The sequence below is a fragment of the Herpailurus yagouaroundi genome, unplaced genomic scaffold, assembly GCF_014898765.1.
Source record: "Herpailurus yagouaroundi ecotype Mexico unplaced genomic scaffold, PumYag 159, whole genome shotgun sequence".
Classification (NCBI taxonomy): Eukaryota; Metazoa; Chordata; class Mammalia; order Carnivora; family Felidae; genus Herpailurus; species Herpailurus yagouaroundi.
The window spans coordinates 38,337,699-38,357,440 of record NW_024412400.1 but is presented as its reverse complement, the minus strand read 5'-3'; the positions used below and the strand labels follow the sequence as shown (position 1 = coordinate 38,357,440).

The following is a 19,742-nucleotide window of genomic DNA, read 5'->3' as shown; positions in this document are numbered from 1 at the left end:
ACTTTTCAACAAAATATTTACTCAAAATTTAGTTTTGAAATAAGCTGAGCCACATGTAAAGCTACTACTGGATATATGCTTTTTAAATGCTACAAAAATACTTTCCTGTGAGTGCTTTTTTATCAGTGGAAAAAAAACCCACTATAGTTTTAAATAGGCTTGTAAACTGATAAAATCTATTTTAGAAAATTTAAAGTTTAAAAATATTTAAACGTTTCATGTGATTATTTAAAATCAAAATCTGACAATTAGTTTGTTGCTAACCCGAATTCAAGATTATTAAAGAATTGTAATCACACAGCTTTTTCCTTAAAGATTGTGTATTTAACATCATTTTTAAAAGGGTGACTTTTCTATCAGAATGAAACAGTGTAGTACAAAAAGAGGATATATTTTAAAGTGCATTATTTTATTTTAAAATGGCAATTATCTTACTCTGGGCAATAACAACCAAAAAAAAAAAAAAATTGTCTCTCAGTTATAATAAAACCACATTTATTGGAGTCGATCGTACCAATGTCTGGTCAAAAACTGTATACTTTCCCAATCCATCCCATGATGTTTTCCTGGTCCCCCGCTGCCGCAGACAGTTCAGCTGGTGTTGCTCACCAAGGCCAATGTCAAAGAGAATTTGGTATTCTTTTGTGTTCATTTATTATTCAACCAGTGTTGTGTTCCTGTGTTTGGGAAAAGGCTTAGCTTGACTGAGCAAGAGCATACCTAGAGCATGAATTCTTCTGCTTTATCATTATGTTGAAAACGAAAAAAAGGAAGAAAGGAAAATAAAAGAATTCCAAATACCTTTGTTACCATGAAAAAAAGTTTCTAGTATATTCAGTGTTCATGAAATGAATTGGTAGTAATTCCTAATCAATTAGAAAAAAAACAAAGCTATGCCCTTCAGTAAGGAGAACTCAAACTAAAGTTGCATAAACACAGATCATTCAGGAACAAAGAGAAAAAAAAACAGATGGGTCAAAATGTAACATTATACACAATTTAAGATACATTTAAAATACTATTTTCCCATCACAATAGTCTAATATTATTAGACTAACAACTCCATATTAAATCTATTAAACACCTTCTAACTACTAAAGCTATAAAATCCCCTACATTGGTAACAATAAAAACAAAAAGATAAGGACATAAAATTGCAAAGTACACTAAAGTTAGTCACATATCCCCCCCAAAAAGTACTGGGAAGGAACCATTGCTCAGTCAAGATATTACCTTTTCCTCAACACCATTTTTTTTTAATTCAGAAGGGGATATTGTCTATATTTAGATCAGTAATAATAAAGAAAAACATGTACCTTTCTGTTGGGATAACCACTTTGACTATGGCTTGCGACAGAGTCTGTATATGAAGTCACATCAGATAATAAACATAGAATATGTGAGTATTGTTAACAAGTAACAAGCAAAAATATACATAATGCATTGAAAACACTACACATCTAATCACAAGTTTTGCAGGCAATGACTGCATTTGAAGTAATTATACACTAAGCAATTACATAAATGCAAATGGATGTGTTCAGTGAACAATAAATGTTCACCAAATGCAAAGAATCAGAACATTCCTGCCAGAATGCACATCAATGCACTGAAATAGGTACTACACTGAGAATTATCAGATAAAGATTTTAATTTGTGAAATAATTAACTGTTTGCCTCTGACCATACAGTTTGCTACTTTGTTCCCAAGCCTTTAAAACCAGCCCTGTCATTTTAAGTGTAATTATTTCATAATAGAACCAACAAATTCTTATAAACTGAAATTAAGTTGGTTTTATGTTTAATAAAAAGAAAATACTCACCCTTTGCTTTTACTAGAGTAGTTAACTGTTTTTTTAAAAAAACCACATATGCTCTCAAATACTCTAATGCCTCAGACCTTGAGAATTAAATTAGCTAGCAGCCATCCAAACAGTTTAACTATTTAGGTCTTTCTAATTGAAAAGTCACTTAACCAAATACAAAGTATCACTTTCTCAGAACAAAGTTAATTTAGATATTGCACTTAAGCAAACCTGGATACAATAGTGGACAAAGGAAAAAAAACTTAAGTGGTCAAAAAAGGAATGGTAGCCACAAATAAAAATATGACCTAGTATTTCAATACAGGGTTTCCACGGGCTAAGGCAGGGAACACATCTACTTATTTCTTTAAGAGTTGCCAAACAAAATTACACACACATTTTCTATAAAATTATTGAAAAGAAATACTACCACAGATTTAGTATTTACAAATTAGATGCGGCCCTATGTACATTTTTTAAATTACCTTCTCAAAATCCTCCTTGTTTTTAGGTGGCGGTAACATTGGAGCATTGGGGTTTTTTAACCTCTCTCTAGGCTGCGCATTAAAAGGCAGTCCTGATGGAGGTGGGGGAAGCGTATGTTCCATCATAGAAGGCGGAATGTATATTGGATGTGGAGGAATAGGCACAGCTTTACCCCAACCTAGCTTCATTTCAAAAGACATAATCATCTTTCCTACAAAAAAAGAAAAGAAAGGTCACCCTGGTAACTCTCAAAAGAAAATAAAACATGACTGATAATTTGAATTAATTTTAACCTTTCCATTTCTGGTCTATTTTTCCCCTAGAGTTTTCGTAAGTATTTCCAGAATGAGAAAAAGTCTGAATTCTATTAAGAGACAATAAAAACTTTCTTACCATTTAAATTTTTTAAAGCTCTTTCAGCATCTCTTCTATTCATAAAGGCCACAAAGCCACAGTTTCTCTCTCTTGCTCTTTCTTCATCAGTTCTAGGCCACATAATTTTCACACTGGCTAATGGTCCAAATCTTCCAAATTCTTGACAAAGCATTTCTTCATTCATCTATTAAAAAGATTGAGAGTTTTTTGGTATGCGAAAAAAGGGAAATTCTATGCAACAGAAAGCAAAGTAATTGTTGCAAACTTAACAAAAAGACATTTTAATGCTACAATTCTCCATTCAAGTACTAGGACCTCTATCTATACAGGTAAAATCTTGCCCTCATGGGACATTCACAAATCTTTTCATACCAGAAACACAAATGAGGGGTCAGGTGAAGAGGCCGATGGCTAAAGAAATCAGAAGTACACCTCTATATCCCCCTCTTGCTCCTTTTAAGATCCTGCATCTAAAATAAGCTGTTTTAAAATTTAAAAAAAAAGTGGGGGGGGGGGGAGCCTGGGTGGCTCAGTCAATTAAGCGTCCGACTTCGGCTTAGGTCATGATCTTGCGGCTCGTGGGTTCGAGCCCCGTGTCGGCCTCTGTGCTGACAGCTCAGAGCTTAGGGCCTGTTTCAGATTCTGTGTCTCCATCTCTCTCTGACCCTCCCCGGTTCATGCTCTGTCTCTGTCTCAAAAAATAAATAAACGTTAAAAAATAAATAAAAAAATAAAATAAAATAAGCTGTTTTTCGGCAGTGATTTATTTAGGCATTTAGCAATGTTTTTCAGGCAGCAGTGATTATCGCATTTAAGAAAAGGAGAAAATATATGTTGGTGATAAAAGAAAAAAAAATCTAATCACTTTTTCTTTTTCCAGCACCCTATGTAACCGAGAGAGAAAAGAAAAAATGGTAAATACACAATGAGGTCCAAACAGATGTAACTTTTAAAAAGAGCATGTTATTTATTACAACCACTACATTCCTCATAACACAAGTAACACTAAAATGAGGAAAATAATTAAAATATAAAAGACAGGCACAAATCACTAGTTTGCTATTATGAAGAAAGAAAAAGGAAATACATTATTAAGGAAGCAAGCTATGCATCAGAAGGGGGTAGTCTCAAAAGAACACTGACTAGCACTGGTCATATCCTATTTTGATAAATAATAAAATGAGCACATAGTAAGACATTTCAAATTCAGATAGTCCAGTTACAGAAAGAAGAGATAACCCCTTAAAAACTGCAGCAAGATAATTCACCCCATACCAGTTAAGACTTAATTTTATAAGGTAATTTTAGAGACTTCAATAGTCCCTAAGTTCCATCAAATTTTATTTTAGATTCTTGACTTTATTTTATTGATAAAGCAGTTTTCTTCCATAATTATAAAGAATACAAGTCAACATTCATCTAACTTTTCTAATATTACCTGTGGATTAATGTTTCCAAGGTATAAATTAGTAGTGCTTGGATCTCCTACATCATGTGAGCCAGGTGCATAATCATCAAGAACTAGGACAAAGAGGAGAAAAAAAATTATAACCTGCAAAATACAAAGTATGGACAATTTTTATTAGTTGAAAAAAGCAAAAAACTGTATTACCACCAGATGATCTATTTCTTCTTGAAGGCGCATCCACTTTAAAAGGGGAAAAGAAAACAATTCTTAGTTTTTAGAATAGTTAATCACAACTATAAACATTAAAAAAAATGCCACTTACTAGAACGACGCTGACCATCAGAATCTGACTGAGGAGGCTCAAATCGGCTTAACCTGCCTTTTGTTTTATGTCTCTCATCACGCTCTTCCTGAATTCTGTTGAAAACATTTATAATCACTAACAATGAGCCAAAATTTGTTCGTTCACATCTGTTAAGAATACAACTTACCCAGGTACCATGTTCACAGAACTTGAAATATTTGTGAATAATTAAATGCCAGGACTAACAACTGAGATCAGTGAGTCCCATAGCTAGAAGTCATGAGCAAATTTCTGCTATGTCAAACAAGCATTAGAATACAAAGCCCACTTCCAACGTGGAAATTCAACATCAAGACCACAGAATTTGTTCTTTCTTGGTTAAGTTTGCTAACTCCTCACCCATATCTCAGTGACTACATTGTTTCCACTGCAAACAGGACTCTGGACATTAAATACTTAGATACTATCAATTGAACTGCATCTACATGATGTAACCAACCCAGGGGCTGGATGAAATGCTAATTCACTTTCAAACATATCCTAAAAAAAATCACTATAATATCTAAAACAACCTCATACTAGGTAAGCCAGTTTAGTGGTAACTAATCAGTAAACTACATTCTTCATACCTGCATCTCTAAGCCAATAATGCAAAATACCTATGATAGCTGTTCTCCACACTATAAAACTTACTGTTTCAATTCTTCTTTGAAGAGTTCCAAATTGCTTTTTTTCTTTTCTTTCTCCCCTTTCTTCAGTGGCTATGAAGGATATAACAAGTTATATTTCATACAAAACAAGATTAAACAAAACGAATGGTTCAATAATCAGATCGTTTTAAATAATTTTTATTTCAGTGCCAATTATGTTCTAATTATTTAAATTACTTCTGTTTTCACTGCACTTCCTTCCTGTTCTCTTGAACTAAGAATTTAACAATTCAATTATTAAAGCAATTAAAGAAAATAACAAACTACAGTCTTAAAGTAAAGGACTCGCTAACTTTATCCCCTAAAAGCCTGGGATAATTAGGCCTGAATATTGTTAGAGAATAACAGGAAGCAAAACTACTGAACATAAAGTAACTGAACTGCCAACTAAAGTACCATGAACAACTACCAAAAATATGCCCTTCTTCAAAACAATCACTGTAGGAGGACTATGAATTAGTAAAACAATCAGTAACATCTTTGGGATTCCTCTTTTAAAACTGCTTTTGAAATCCCTCTCTTAAAAGTGCCAAAATAACGCAATGGAGAAAAATAGACTTTTTTCACAAATAGTGCTAGAATATCCACATGCAAGAAAAAGTGAAGTTGAACTTCTTCATGCCATACACAAAAATTCACTCAAATGACTCACAGAAACTAAACTGAAGCACTAAAACTATAAAACTCTAAGAGAAAAACATAGGAATAAATCTTCATGACTTCATGACTTTGAATAAGGCAATGATTTCTTAGATATGACATCAAAAGCAAAATCAACATACAAAAAAAACAGATAAACTAAACTTCATCAAAATTAAAAACTTTGGGCTTCAAGGGACACTATCAATAAAATGCAAAGACAACTCACAGAATGGGAGAAAACATGTGCAATTCAAATAGCTGATAAGAGACTTGACTCCAGGAAGTGTAAAATACTCTTACAACTTAACAGTAAAAAGACAACAAGAAGTTCAATTACAAAATGGGCCAAGGAGCTGAAAAGACATTTCTCCACAGAAGACTACAAATGGATGATAAACACATAAAAAGATGTTCATCATCAGGGAAGTGAAAATCAAAATCACAATTAGATACAACTTCACACCCACTAAGATGACTAAAATAAATTTTAAAAATAGACAATTTTAACAAGCGTTGGTAAAGATGTGGAAAAATTAGAACCCTCATACATTGCTGATGGGATTATAAAATGATACAGCTAATCTGGAAAACAGTTTTGGCAGTTTCTCAAAAGATTAAACAAATAGTTACCATACAACCCAGAATTCCATTCCTAGGTGTATGTGTATGTAGGGATATAAAATACATATATCATATATTTGAGAACTGAATATGTAAGTCCACAAAAAAAGCCTACCCACAAATGTTTATAGCAACATTATTCATAATAACCAAAAAGTGGAGACAACCCAAATGTCAAGTGATAGATGGATAAACAGTATGTGTTATTGGGGCGCCTGGGTGGCGCAGTCGGTTAAGCGTCCGACTTCAGCCAGGTCACGATCTCGCGGTCCGGGAGTTCGAGCCCCGCGTCAGGCTCTGGGCTGATGGCTCAGAGCCTGGAGCCTGCTTCCGATTCTGTGTCTCCCTCTCTCTCTGCCCCTCCCCCGTTCATGCTCTGTCTCTCTCTGTCCCAAAAATAAATAAACGTTGAAAAAAAAAAATTAAAAAAAAAAAAAAAACAGTATGTGCTATATCCATAAAATATTATTCAACCATAAAAAGGAATAAGGTACTAACATGTGCCAGAACATACAGATGAACCTTGAAATACTATGCTAAGAAGCCAGAAACAAAAGGCTACATGTTGTATGATTCCATCTGCATGAAATGTCTTAAACAGGCAAATCCAAACAGATAAAAAGGAGATTAGTAATTGCCAGGGGTTGGGGATGACTAAAATAGGTATAAGGTTTCTTTCTGGGATAATAAAAATGTTCTGCAATTAGAAATTAGTGATTTTTGCACAACTGTGAATATAATTTAAAAAACAACTGAATAATTTAAAAGGGTAAATTTTATGGTATGTGAATTATCTCTCAATTAAACTGCTTTTTTTCCTTTGCATCCAGAGCTATTTTAGTCATGCAAGGTCAGTGTCACCTTTCAATGTAATCATATTTCTTCACCAAGTATGGTTCCAAATGACGTGACCCATATCTATATATCAACTACCATGAAAAATCCATCGAAAAATAAAAATTTTTCTAATACCAAGAATACTTAAAAGAAAGTGCCGCTAGGTTGACAGTATTTCCAAATAAATACCAAAAATGTTAAAGGCAAAAGATACATTATTGGAATATGTAAGTTTTCCAAAGTTAACTAACACTACACATGCTGGTATTATTTAAATACCTCAGTTTAGAACTGTTTAAAAACAAAAATCCCATTACTTTTTATTTAAAATACAGTCAACTTTTGGGGCGCCTGGGTGGCTCAGTCGGTTGAGCGTCTGACTTCAGCTCAGGTCATGATCTCTCACTCCGTGAGTTCGAGCCCCGCATCGGGCTCTGTGCTGACAGCTCAGAGCCTGGAGCCTGTTTCAGATTCTGTGTCTCCCTCTCTCTCTGCCCCTCCCCCACTCATGCTCTGTCTCTATCAAAAATAAACAAACATAAAAAAAATTTTAAAAAGAAATAAAATACAGTCAACTTTTTACTTGCAGTATGCAATGAGTACAGTAACACCAAATGTTTATCGCTCAAAGAACATAAGAATATCGTCTAAATGTCCTACTCTAATTTATTATCTCTTCTCTAGAAAGATTAAGCAACAAAACTCAACATCTATTGCAAAAATAATTATAAACAAGAAACCAAAGTCCTGCTTACAATGGAAGTACTGAAATATCATTGGCAGTGTCATCTCTGAACATACAAAGCCACTTATTTGATTATGACTTACAGGTTTTTTGGTTTCTATGACAAGAAGAGATGGTGGTCTTTCATTGGATGACTGATTTGGAGGATTTTTTTGATCTGCAAATCTTGAAGACGGCTTATAGATTTTACCTCTTTTTTCATCTGTTTCATGTTCTTCTGAAATTTAAAATACTAAGCTTCAAAACTAATTTTCAAAAATAATTTCATATTATTTGATCTTTTATTATTTTTAGTTAAAAATAAACAAAAATTAGGAAAATGTGTTTAGCACTAAGATATACTAGTGACAAAATATGAAGTTAAGTTCTTATTACCACCTTACTCTCCAACAAAATACTAATTTAATCATTTTATAGTGAAACTATGAAATACATTAAAATTTTTGCAAAGTGCACTGCTGTCTTCAACCTTGAAAGGCACTAAACATTTTTAAAACTTCTCTGGCTCCAATTTCTCTAACCCATATCTGGCCATTTATTTTGCTAATTAACGATTAATATCAACACTAGAGGGTGCTGATAGAAAGAAAATGTGAAATTCTAAAGACAACAAACATCTTTCATAATTACCTACAGTCATTCTACTAGGACATTTTGGATTTGCTCAAGGACTGTAATATTCATACTAACCTTTAGCTGCATTAACAACACCTCCACGCACAAACGTCTTCACTTTATTACCATCACTTCCTTCAAAAGCAGCAAGAAATTCCTCATAAATCTCAGCTGCTGCCTTTTCATCTTCCTAAATATACATGAAAATAATATCACTTAATATGAAAATTATTGTACACAGGGTGAGACTCATCAAGTAATAATGTAAACAAAACGTTTCCCTTCACTGGGAAAAGCAGGTTAGGCAGTGCCAGTAAGTAATAACACCTAATTTTTAGTAGGTATTAGATATTAACATTGAAACTGAAAGAGACTTTGATCCTTTACTGGCAATTTGTGGAACCAGAAAAAGACCCCCTAAGTAAATCTGTTTAGAGACAGCAGGAGTCAGGGGCGCCTGGGTGGTTCGGTCGGTTAAGCATCCGACTTCAGCTCAGGTCATGATCTCACGGTCCATGAGTTTGAGCCCCGCGTTGGGCTCTGTGCTGACAGCTCAGAGCCTGGAGCCAGTTTCAGATTCTGTGTCTCCCTCTCTCTCTGCCCCTCCCCTATTCATGCTCTGTCTCTCTGTCTCAAAAATAAATAAATGTTAAAAAAAAAAAAATTAAAAAAGAGACAGGAGTCAAACTGTATGACAACTATATAAAATATATTATTCTATTAATGTTTTTAACATTTCCAAAGCACGATGATTTAATTCAGTGATTATAAAGATTTCCTTTACAAACCACCAAAGACATGAGTATTACAAGCTGAAGCAGCAATATCTCCATAGCTGGCATTTAAAAAAAAAAATCTCAAAAGAACCTTAAAATTGCAGTTATTACTCTTCGCAATGTCCCCAAAATATGTATGCATCAAAGGCCAATGGAAGAGAATAGAAAACAAAGAAATAAATCCAATAACAGTCGGAAATTTAGTATTCAATAAAAGGAATAGCTCAACTCAAGGGAGAACAGATGGGACTTTTCAATGAATGATATTGGGATAACTTGATAACTATCTGAAAAAGAAAGGTAAAAATGAGCCAATTCTTCACAACACATACTAGGAGAAACTGCAAATGAATCAGATTTAGTGAGAACAATAATGGGAAGATTGATAAATCTGATTACCTAACAATAAGCAGTTTCTACACCGAAAAACACCAGAAACAAAATAAAGAGACAATTGACTGGGAAAAAAAACACTGCACCTGTGTCACGAAGTGTTACTATACTCAGTATGTGAAGTTTCTAAAACAGAGATGACCTACAAATCTCTGGAAAGACTGGTTGAGATACATGCAGATAATTCACAGATACAAACACAAAAGCTGTTCAACCTTACTTATACAAGAGAAATAAAAATTTTAAACTACACTGAGATAACATTTTTCACCTAGCAGATTGGCAAAATTTCAAAAACATTCTCTGTTGGCAAGGCTATAGGGACACAAGCTCTCATACATTATGGACAGAGATGCAAAATGGCTCTGCCCTTATAGAGAGCAATCTGACAATACCCAACAGAGCTACATTTAGGCATTTACCATTCAACCCAGTAACCTCACTTATAGAAATATATCCCAATGGAGCACCTGGGTGGCTCAGCTGGTTACGTGTTGGACACTTGATTTTGGCTCAGGTCATGATGTCATGGTTCATGAGATCAAGCCCCACAGAGTCCATGCTGACAGCACAGAGCCTGCTTGGGATTCTCTCTCCCTCTCTCTCTGCCCCTTCCCATTCAGTGTGCATGAATGCGCTCGCTCCCTCTCTCTCTCTCTAAATATATGAACTTTAAACGTATATACCCCAAAGATAAACTAGCAAAAAAAACCCACATGCATAACAGTATCCATTAACAGCACTATTTGTAATGGCAAAAGACCAAAATAAAAATGCCCTCAACAGAATTTTAATGAATAAACTAACGTATGTCTACACAGGTTATTATTTAAAAAAGGGGGGCGGGGGGCGTGTACCTGGATGGCTCAGTCAGTTAAGCATCTGACTTTGGCTCAGGTCATGATCTCACAGCTTTTGAGTTTGAGCCCCGCATAGGGCTCTGTGCTGAAAGCTCGGAGCCTGGAGCCTGCTTCGGATTCTGTGCCTCCCTCTCTTTCTGTGCCCTCCCCCACTCACACTCTGTCTCTCTCTCTCTCTCAAAAAATAAATAAAAACATTAAAAACAATTTTTTTTAAAAAGGATATTTCAATATACCTGGCAGTAACCTCTGAGATATGTTAAGTGAAAAAAGCAAAATACAGAAAGTACACTGTATATAGCATATTATTGATCATCTAGGAAAGAGGAGTACAGTATATATTTATACAGAGTTACTTATACAAAAAGAACAGACCAGAGAATAACCAAAACTTACATATAAGAAATGGTGGAGGGGACAGGGATACAAACTAGACTCCTCTGAATGTACCCTGTGTTACAGACTTGACTTGGTGGTGGGAACTGAGAATACCCTGAGGTCAAGAAACTTTCAAAAGCATTTCTCTATTTGTACATGCACTTACTTAGACACATTTCCAAGGATAACTCAAAATGCAATTTAAACATTACCTTTTTCTTTAATTCTTCTTGCTCCTTCTTACTTAAAGTTCTCTTAGCTGTACTCATTTTTCCAATACTGAATGCTTTAAGTTTGTTTTCTAGAAGAGGCTGTGAAAAGAAGTAAAAAGCATACATTTACTACATACACATTCTTAATGCTACCTATAACTCAACTGATACAGCTTTCAAGTGGTAATCAAGTCTTCAGATTAGATGACTTTTAAAAAAGAAATTTCACTGTAAAGCAGAAAAGCTGAGGCTACTCTTAAGCATCAAGTGCCTCCATTGGGCTTGATTCTGATGTAAAGTATTCCTTAACGTAGGTCTTCATTGGCTAACTCAAGGTCAGTAACACACAAAAGCCATTTTCTTTTAAAAAGGTAAAAATAGGGGCGCCTGGGTGGCGCAGTCGGTTAAGCGTCCGACTTCAGCCAGGTCACGATCTCGCAGTCCGTGAGTTCGAGCCCCGCGTCGGGCTCTGGGCTGATGGCTCAGAGCCTGGAGCCTGTTTCCGATTCTGTGTCTCCCTCTCTCTCTGCCCCTCCCCCGTTCATGCTCTATCTCTCTCTGTCCCAAAAATAAATAAACGTTGAAAAAAAAAATTTAAAAAAAAAGGTAAAAATAAAGCAGAGAGGGAGACGCCAAGGCTTACGACTCAGTCAGCCTACTTGCTGGAAAAGCACTTGAGAAAAAGTACAGATGATTCTGAGGAAAAGAAGTAGTGATGGAAAACAGACACTCAAATAGGGAGAAGGCAGCATGTATTTCCAAAGTTCAGTAGCAAGAATCTAAATACCATCTATAACCCCCATTTCAGGTACTACATCACATCACTTCCTTTTATAATTCAGTAAATTAACTCATTCTTCATCAACAACACTGTTTTTATAAACATAATCACAGAATTTCAGATTTCAGAAGTAAAACTGTTGTTGACCTTTAGCTGTTCAGTTATTCATTTGAATGTTAGACTTTGATTCATAAACTTAAGAGGAATGTCTATTAAATACAACCTAAAATATCAATCTGTAACTAAAATCCAAACGTTTCACTCTTGCCTACCAAAATGACAAGTTAACCAATAACAAATTAGACTTTATCAAATTCTTGATTATTAAATAGGCTTGACCTTGAGAGAAGCAAAATGGAAGAGTAAAATGCTATAAACTATTTTAAAGTTACATTAAAGTCACTGAAAAAAATAAAACCGTTTATAACCCCAAAGTCAAAATGAGGTTTCAGTAAATAGATTCAAACTAAATTTTTTCCCCAAAGTAGAAAGAAAAACGTTTGCTCATCATTCAACATCTCTGGATTTGTTTGGGGACTCTTTTTTGGCACTTTTTAAAAATTTATTAATTTTTTGGCAGGGGGAAGAGAGAGAGAGGGAGAGGGAGAGACAAGGAGAGACAGGGAGAAAGACGGAGGGAGGGAGGGAGGGAGGGAGAGAATCCATAGCAGGCTCCATGCTCAGTGTGGAGCCTGACGCAGGGCTTGATCCCAGGACCCTAGGATCATGATCTGGGCCAAAATCAGGAGTTGGATGCTCAACCAACTGAGCCACCCAGGTACCCCAGCATCTATGGTTTTAACTTCAGAAGTTTACACAAATGGTTGGGTGCATGGGTGGCTCAGTCAGTTAAGTGTGTCCAACTCTTAATTTCAGCTCAGGTCATGATCTCATAGTTCATGACCCACATCAGACTCTGCACTGACAATAGTGAGCCTGCTTGGGATTCTCTATCTCCTTCTCTCCCTGCCCCTCCCCTGCTCACGCTCTCTCACTCCCCTCAAAATAAATAAACATTTAAAAAGAAGTTCAAACAGCAAAATTACATACAAATTCAATGAAAACCATAATTTTCCAAAAAAAAATTGGAAGGGTTCCAATTTTATTTTATTTTTTTTTATTTATTATTTTTTTTTTATTTATATATGAAATTTATTGTCAAATTGGTTTCCATACAACACCCAGTGCTCATCCCAAAAGGTGCCCTCCTCAATACCCATCACCCACCCTCTCCTCCCTCCCACCCCCCATCAACCCTCAGTTTGCTCTCAGTTCTCAACAGTCTCTTATGCTTTGGCTCTCTCCCACTCTAACCTCTTTTTTTTTTTTTTTCCTTCCCCTCCCCCATGGGTTCCTGTCAAGTTTCTCAGGATCCACATAAGAGTGAAACCATATGGTATCTGTCTTTCTCTGTATGGCTTATTTCACTTAGCATCACACTCTCCAGTTCCATCCACGTTGCTACAAAGGGCCATATTTCATTCTTTCTCATTGCCACGTAGTACTCCATTGTGTATATAAACCACAATTTCTTTATCCATTCATCAGTTGATGGACATTTAGGCTCTTTCCATAATTTGGCTATTGTTGAGAGTGCTGCTATGAACATTGGGGTACAAGTGCCCCTATGCATCAGTACTCCTGTGTCCCTTGGATAAATTCCTAGCAGTGCTATTGCTGGGTCATAGGGTAGGTCTATTTTTAATTTTCTGAGGAACCTCCACACTGCTTTCCAGAGCGGCTGCACCAATTTGCATTCCCACCAACAGTGCAAGAGGGTTCCCGTTTCTCCACATCCTCTCCAGCATCTATAGTCTCCTGATTTGTTCATTTTGGCCACTCTGACTGGCGTGAGGTGATATCTGAGTGTGGTTTTGATTTGTATTTCCCTGATAAGGAGCGACGCTGAACATCTTTTCATGTGCCTGTTGGCCATCCGGATGTCTTCTTTAGAGAAGTGTCTATTCATGTTTTCTGCCCATTTCTTCACTGGGTTATTTGCTTTTCGGGTGTGGAGTTTGGTGAGCTCTTTATAGATTTTGGATACTAGCCCTTTGTCCGATATGTCATTTGCAAATATCTTTTCCCATTCCGTTGGTTGCCTTTTAGTTTTGTTGGTTGTTTCCTTTGCTGTGCAGAAGCTTTTGATCTTCATAAGGTCCCAGTAATTCACTTTTGCTTTTAATTCCCTTGCCTTTGGGGATGTGTCGAGTAAGAGATTGCTACGGCTGAGGTCAGAGAGGTCTTTTCCTGCTTTCTCCTCTAGGGTTTTGATGGTTTCCTGTCTCACATTCAGGTCCTTTATCCATTTTGAGTTTATTTTTGTGAATGGTGTGAGAAAGTGGTCTAGTTTCAACCTTCTGCATGTTGCTGTCCAGTTCTCCCAGCACCATTTGGTAAAGAGACTGTCTTTTTTCCATTGGATGTTCTTTCCTGCTTTGTCAAAGATGAGTTGGCCATACGTTTGTGGGTCTAGTTCTGGGGTTTCTATTCTATTCCATTGGTCTATGTGTCTGTTTTTGTGCCAATACCATGCTGTCTTGATGATGACAGCTTTGTAGTAGAGGCTAAAGTCTGGGATTGTGATGCCTCCTGCTTTGGTCTTCTTCTTCAAAATTACTTTGGCTATTCGGGGCCTTTTGTGGTCCCATATGAATTTTAGGATTGCTTGTTCTAGTTTCGAGAAGAATGCTGGTGCAATTTTGATTGGGATTGCATTGAATGTGTAGATAGCTTTGGGTAGTATTGACATTTTGACAATATTTATTCTTCCAATCCATGAGCAGGGAATGTCTTTCCATTTCTTTTAAATCTTCTTCAATTTCCTTCATAAGCTTTCTATAGTTTTCAGCATACAGATCTTGTACATCTTTGGTTAGATTTATTCCTAGGTATTTTATGCTTCTTGGTGCAATTGTGAATGGGATCAGTTTCCTTATTTGTCTTTCTGTTACTTCATTGTTAGTGTATAAGAATGCAACTGATTTCTGTACATTGATTTTGTATCCTGCAACTTTGCTGAATTCATGTATCAGTTCTAGCAGACTTTTGGTGGAGTCTGTCGGATTTTCCATGTATAATATCATGTCATCTGCAAAAAGCGAAAGCTTGACTTCGTCTTTGCCAATTTTGATGCCTTTGATTTCCTTTTGTTGTCTGATTGCTGATGCTAGAACTTCCAGCACTATGTTAAACAACAGCGGTGAGAGTGGGCATCCCTGTCGTGTTCCTGATCTCAGGGAAAAAGCTCTCAGTTTTTCCCCGTTGAGGATGATTTTAGCTGTGGGCTTTTCATAAATGGCTTTTATGATCTTTAAGTATGTTCCTTCTATCCCGTCCAATTTTATTTATATCCTAAGAGCTAAATTTACACACTTAACAGAAAAATAGTTAAGGAAACTATGGAATGTTTACACAAAGAAATACAATCATCCATGAAAATATATTTATGCTTAGAAACATTAAACAAGAAAAATTAAGTGTTACGAATTTTACTATTGGCTGGTGATAACTGTCTTATTATATTTCCAAATTTTATTTTTATTAATATATTAGCATCCCAAATTTAATCACAAGAAAAACTATTTGAAATAGAAAAGACTAAGAGCGTGAGAACACTTTGCAGATACATATAGTAAAGAAGTTCCTTCTCTGGGTTCTCATACTGCCCTGGGCACTACACTAGCCAGAGTGAACAGTACCTGTTCCTGTTTACTTCCCAGGGCAAGGCTATATGCTCTCCAAGAGCAAGAACTGTGTTTTAATCATCTGTTTATTTCCAGTGACTGTCATGTGGCACTTGGTTCAGTAAATGTTATAAGGGAGGAACAATAAATCTGACTATTAACCATTTTATATCAAAAACACTCCTTGGTTTTTTCAATAAAATTTTAAATTTTAAGTGAAATCTAGCTCACATATTAGCTACAAAAAACATTTCCTTACATGAACTTGTTTATCATTAACCCAAATACAACAAAGAATGCTATTTCCAAATAGTGCAAGATGAAACAACCAGTACCAAAATATTCAACTACCAAATTTGATCAAGACAGATTAAACTCATTAATCTTTTCTCATCTTTATCAACACTTACTCTTGAGAGATTCTGATGAGGAGAATCACAAAGGCTTTCACGGGCACTCTCATTCCTATAATTATGTTTTCTTGGACTCTTAGGTCGTGTCCGACTTGGCATGTCACTATCTGAGGGTCCCGATGCATCCATCTTCGGGAAAAGTAAAACAAGTTTTTAAAAATCACATATGTAGTACTAAAAGTACAAATAACCCAAATGTCCAAATAGTGACAAATTTCACTATACACTATCAAAACTCTCATCCCTTAATATCACCACTGATTTTATCAGAAAAGTCCTTAAAAGTTTCCAAAAATTCTAACTTAGACCCAAAAGCTCGAATTTTGTATCAGTAACAAATAATTATTTTCTTTGAAGTAACAGATCTGTTCCCTTAAGTTTTGAAGAAAATATCTGCCAAACCCCCAAGTCTGATTAACCACTTTGTCAGTTGTTCCTTCAAGTAAAAACGGTATTCCATGAAAAAAGGAGCCAGTTTTCATTTCTCAACTTAAATAATCTGGCAATTATCTTTTCCTCAAGACAAACACCACACTTTGATAAGCAGTAGTGCCTTATATGTACTTCCCATTTCATCATACAGAACATTACAGACACTCATACGCAAGGACAAAATATTAATAATTTTTACTGCTTCATCAAGAACATTCTTAAGTGAAACTAGCATATTTCTACTTTTACTGTGCCAGGTGGGGAAGAATACAATGACTACTGGTCCACTTTGACAACACTGGCTTGATTCATGCTAAGATGCCAACAGTTTATCCATCAATTGCTTTTGCACCATTAATGCAAATGTCAACATGATGAAAAAGGCAAATATTATCTTTGTATTATTTAAAATAGTTGAACTCACAAAGCCTCTGGAAAATTCTCAGTAACCCCCAAGGGTCTGAAACCAGACTTTGAGCACTGCTGTAATAACATGTAAAGGAATGTTTACTGAGGAATTATTCAAAATATCAAAAAGCTTTTCAACAGATATATGCTCATCAATAGAGAAACAGCTTAATAATTTGTACCTTCCCCTATGGAATGATGCCAGCAGGTTAGAGCTGTGACTGCTGACTTGCGGGGATTTCCAATAAGTATATTTATTGTGCAGTGAGAAAAGAACAAGTGTGTATAATGCAAACCATAGTCAATGTACAAGTACACACATTTGTACATGTACAGAACTTTATAAGCACATATATATACTTGTGCAATATATACTTGGTTTCTAACATGGTCTGTGGGGGCCAACTTGTGCAAATAGAACACACAAAAAAGAGTGCACCTAGCTAAAAACATGATAGAAAAGGACACATAGAATATAATTGTTATCTACTTATCAAGCAAAATCATAAACGTAGGAATATACACAGAGAGAAACTAAGCGTTAAAGAAAAAGACAAGGGGCACCTGGCTAGCTCAGCTGGTGGAGCATGTACCTCTTAATCTGGGGGTCATGAGTTTGAGCCCCACACTGGGTATAGAGCCGGAAGGAAGGAAGAAAGGAGGAAGAGAAAAAAAGGAGGGAGGGAGGAAGGAAGGAAGGAAGGGAAAAGAGAAAGAAGACAAAGATCACCTTTTACACTTACGTGTGCATCTGAAGATCCAGATGAATGAACATCTGATGATCTGGTCTGCAATTATTACAAAAGGAAGTCAGTATTTAAATGATCCTAAAATATATTATGCTAACAAAACAAGGGTGCCTCAGGTTATACAGACTTAATCTTCCCAAACTTGTAGCAATTTCTCCTCAGCTAATAAAACCAAAGGCAACCTATGACTTATAAAAAGGTTGTGACCAAATAAATGTGCAAGTCAATTCTTTAAAATTGAGGAAGAATATGGGCCAAAATATGTAAATGACAGTGGGATATCTCTGAAGCATAGTTAAACCTTTTAAACTGTAGACTGGAAAACTAACCACTATTTTACAACAGAATTTTTGTGTAAAAGCTCTTCCCAAGTCATAAGATACACTGTTTACTGCCACAACACTGACAGAACAGCAACATCTTGCTATACAGCAAAGAAACGTCCCCTCCTTCCAACTACCCCAGTCATTTAAGGAGCAGATTCTAATAACAAGAAAATCCACACATAAACCCTGAATGTAAAAGGTACAAATGCTACTGCACAAATAGTTCAAGAAAAAGAAAACCCTATTATCAAATCCACAATTGGCCACCATTTACAACTTGTTTTATGGGGGCTGCTCCTAATTCGGCATGCCACTGTTGCTGATTGTTGCACAGAAGGAATTCAGTCTTCAAATAATGGCACTTCCTGACAATGGCAACTGGTAAAATTTCATATTTTTCCTAACTGACCTACAGATCAAATTATATACGGCATACAGTATTGTTTTTTTCCAGACTATTAACTAAATAACATGTGATATCTGTCTGAAATTTTTACTACGAGTCCCAGAATTTAACTCTGTCACTGAGCTGTTTTTATTTTGCGAGGTATTAGGTAATGAGATTTGACTTATTTCTATATATATTTAAATGTTTAAAGTGAAACCAAGAGGGGCACCTGGGTGGCTCAGTCAGTTAAGCATCTGACTCTTGATTTTGGCTCAGGTCACGATCTCATGGTCATGAGATCACACCCCACATCAGGCTCTGTGCTGAGAAGGAGCCTGTCTGGGATTCCCTCTCCCTCTCTGGCCCTTCCAGAGTCAGACGGGTATGTGAGAGCATGCATGTTAGTTCTCTCTCTCTCTCTCTCTCTCTCTCTCTCTCTCAAAATAAATAAACATTTAAAAAAAAAATTAACTGCTTGCCAATATACTATATTAACCTAGTAGGTAACAAAAACAGTATCCTAATCACAATAGTAACAATAAGCAGTAAACGCCTAGAAACCAACTAAAGAAATGTACACAACCCAGGTGAAGAAAACACAAACTTTATAGAAGGCTTCAATTATTCAAGTTACCTTTTGAAAAGACTCATTATATTCCTGGATGGGAATAAACATTATTAAGACAATGTCAATTATAACCAAATTTATTTATATATTTAATGCAATTTCAACAGCTCAATACCCCAAAGGGAAATCTTTGCATTGGGACAAAGTTACCAAAAATAATTCTAAAGTTCACCCACATAAGTAAACACTCAAGACCTTATAAGACAGCGCTATTTAAACTTCTATGCCACCATATTCAAATCATTTCTAGGACTTAAAAATAACAGCAGGGCTTAGGAAGATGCATTAGCTGATTTCAATTAACCTAAGATGGCATTGGTCACATTTACTGCAAACCAGGTATTTCCCACTGATATGGAGCTATAACTACACTGCATTCAGAATGGAACTTCTTTAGACTTAAGAAGAGTTAGAGATATACAAATAGTACTTAAGATTTTAAAAAGAATAACCAACTTCTAAAGCTAATGGTCCTAGTAAACAGTAAATGTAATGCTACTACAGAAGCTGACCTTCCCTCTTCCTAACCTAGAACTGACTACCATTTGTCCTGAGTTTGGTTTTTATGTTTAACTGAAGAACAACAAATTAATGACACCTCAAGATCTTCCGAGGTCTACAGCACAATTTTTCATCCAAATGAAAAAGACCCAAAAGCAAGAAATCAAAGGGTATAATAAGGGAAGCTTGAGACAATAAAGCAGACACAGGAGAAATTTATCTCAGGATAGAGAAAGCAGATAGTACAGATGTGATGAAAGACA

At 35.7% G+C, this 19,742-nt stretch overlaps 1 protein-coding gene across 3 annotated transcripts in view; it reads right to left on the bottom strand.

The window, feature by feature from the left end:
• Window positions 1-19,742, bottom strand: part of U2SURP (U2 snRNP associated SURP domain containing) — a 56,422-nt gene that overhangs the window by 29,768 nt on the left and 6,912 nt on the right. Inside the window, exons 2-13 of one of the 3 annotated variants that reach the window (XM_040480396.1) lie at window positions 17,631-17,675; window positions 16,045-16,176; window positions 11,168-11,266; window positions 8,624-8,738; window positions 8,017-8,150; window positions 5,072-5,139; window positions 4,397-4,491; window positions 4,279-4,314; window positions 4,105-4,187; window positions 2,685-2,850; window positions 2,291-2,502; window positions 1,317-1,360 (exon numbers count right to left, since the gene is read on the bottom strand). In XM_040480396.1, the coding sequence (XP_040336330.1) occupies window positions 1,317-1,360; window positions 2,291-2,502; window positions 2,685-2,850; window positions 4,105-4,187; window positions 4,279-4,314; window positions 4,397-4,491; window positions 5,072-5,139; window positions 8,017-8,150; window positions 8,624-8,738; window positions 11,168-11,266; window positions 16,045-16,176; window positions 17,631-17,675 (1,229 nt within the window). Of the gene's footprint in view, window positions 1-1,316; window positions 1,361-2,290; window positions 2,503-2,684; window positions 2,851-4,104; window positions 4,188-4,278; window positions 4,315-4,396; window positions 4,492-5,071; window positions 5,140-8,016; window positions 8,151-8,623; window positions 8,739-11,167; window positions 11,267-16,044; window positions 16,177-17,630; window positions 17,676-19,742 lie in introns of those variants that run through there. The other 2 variants (XM_040480395.1, XM_040480397.1) reach the window with 2 other exon arrangements.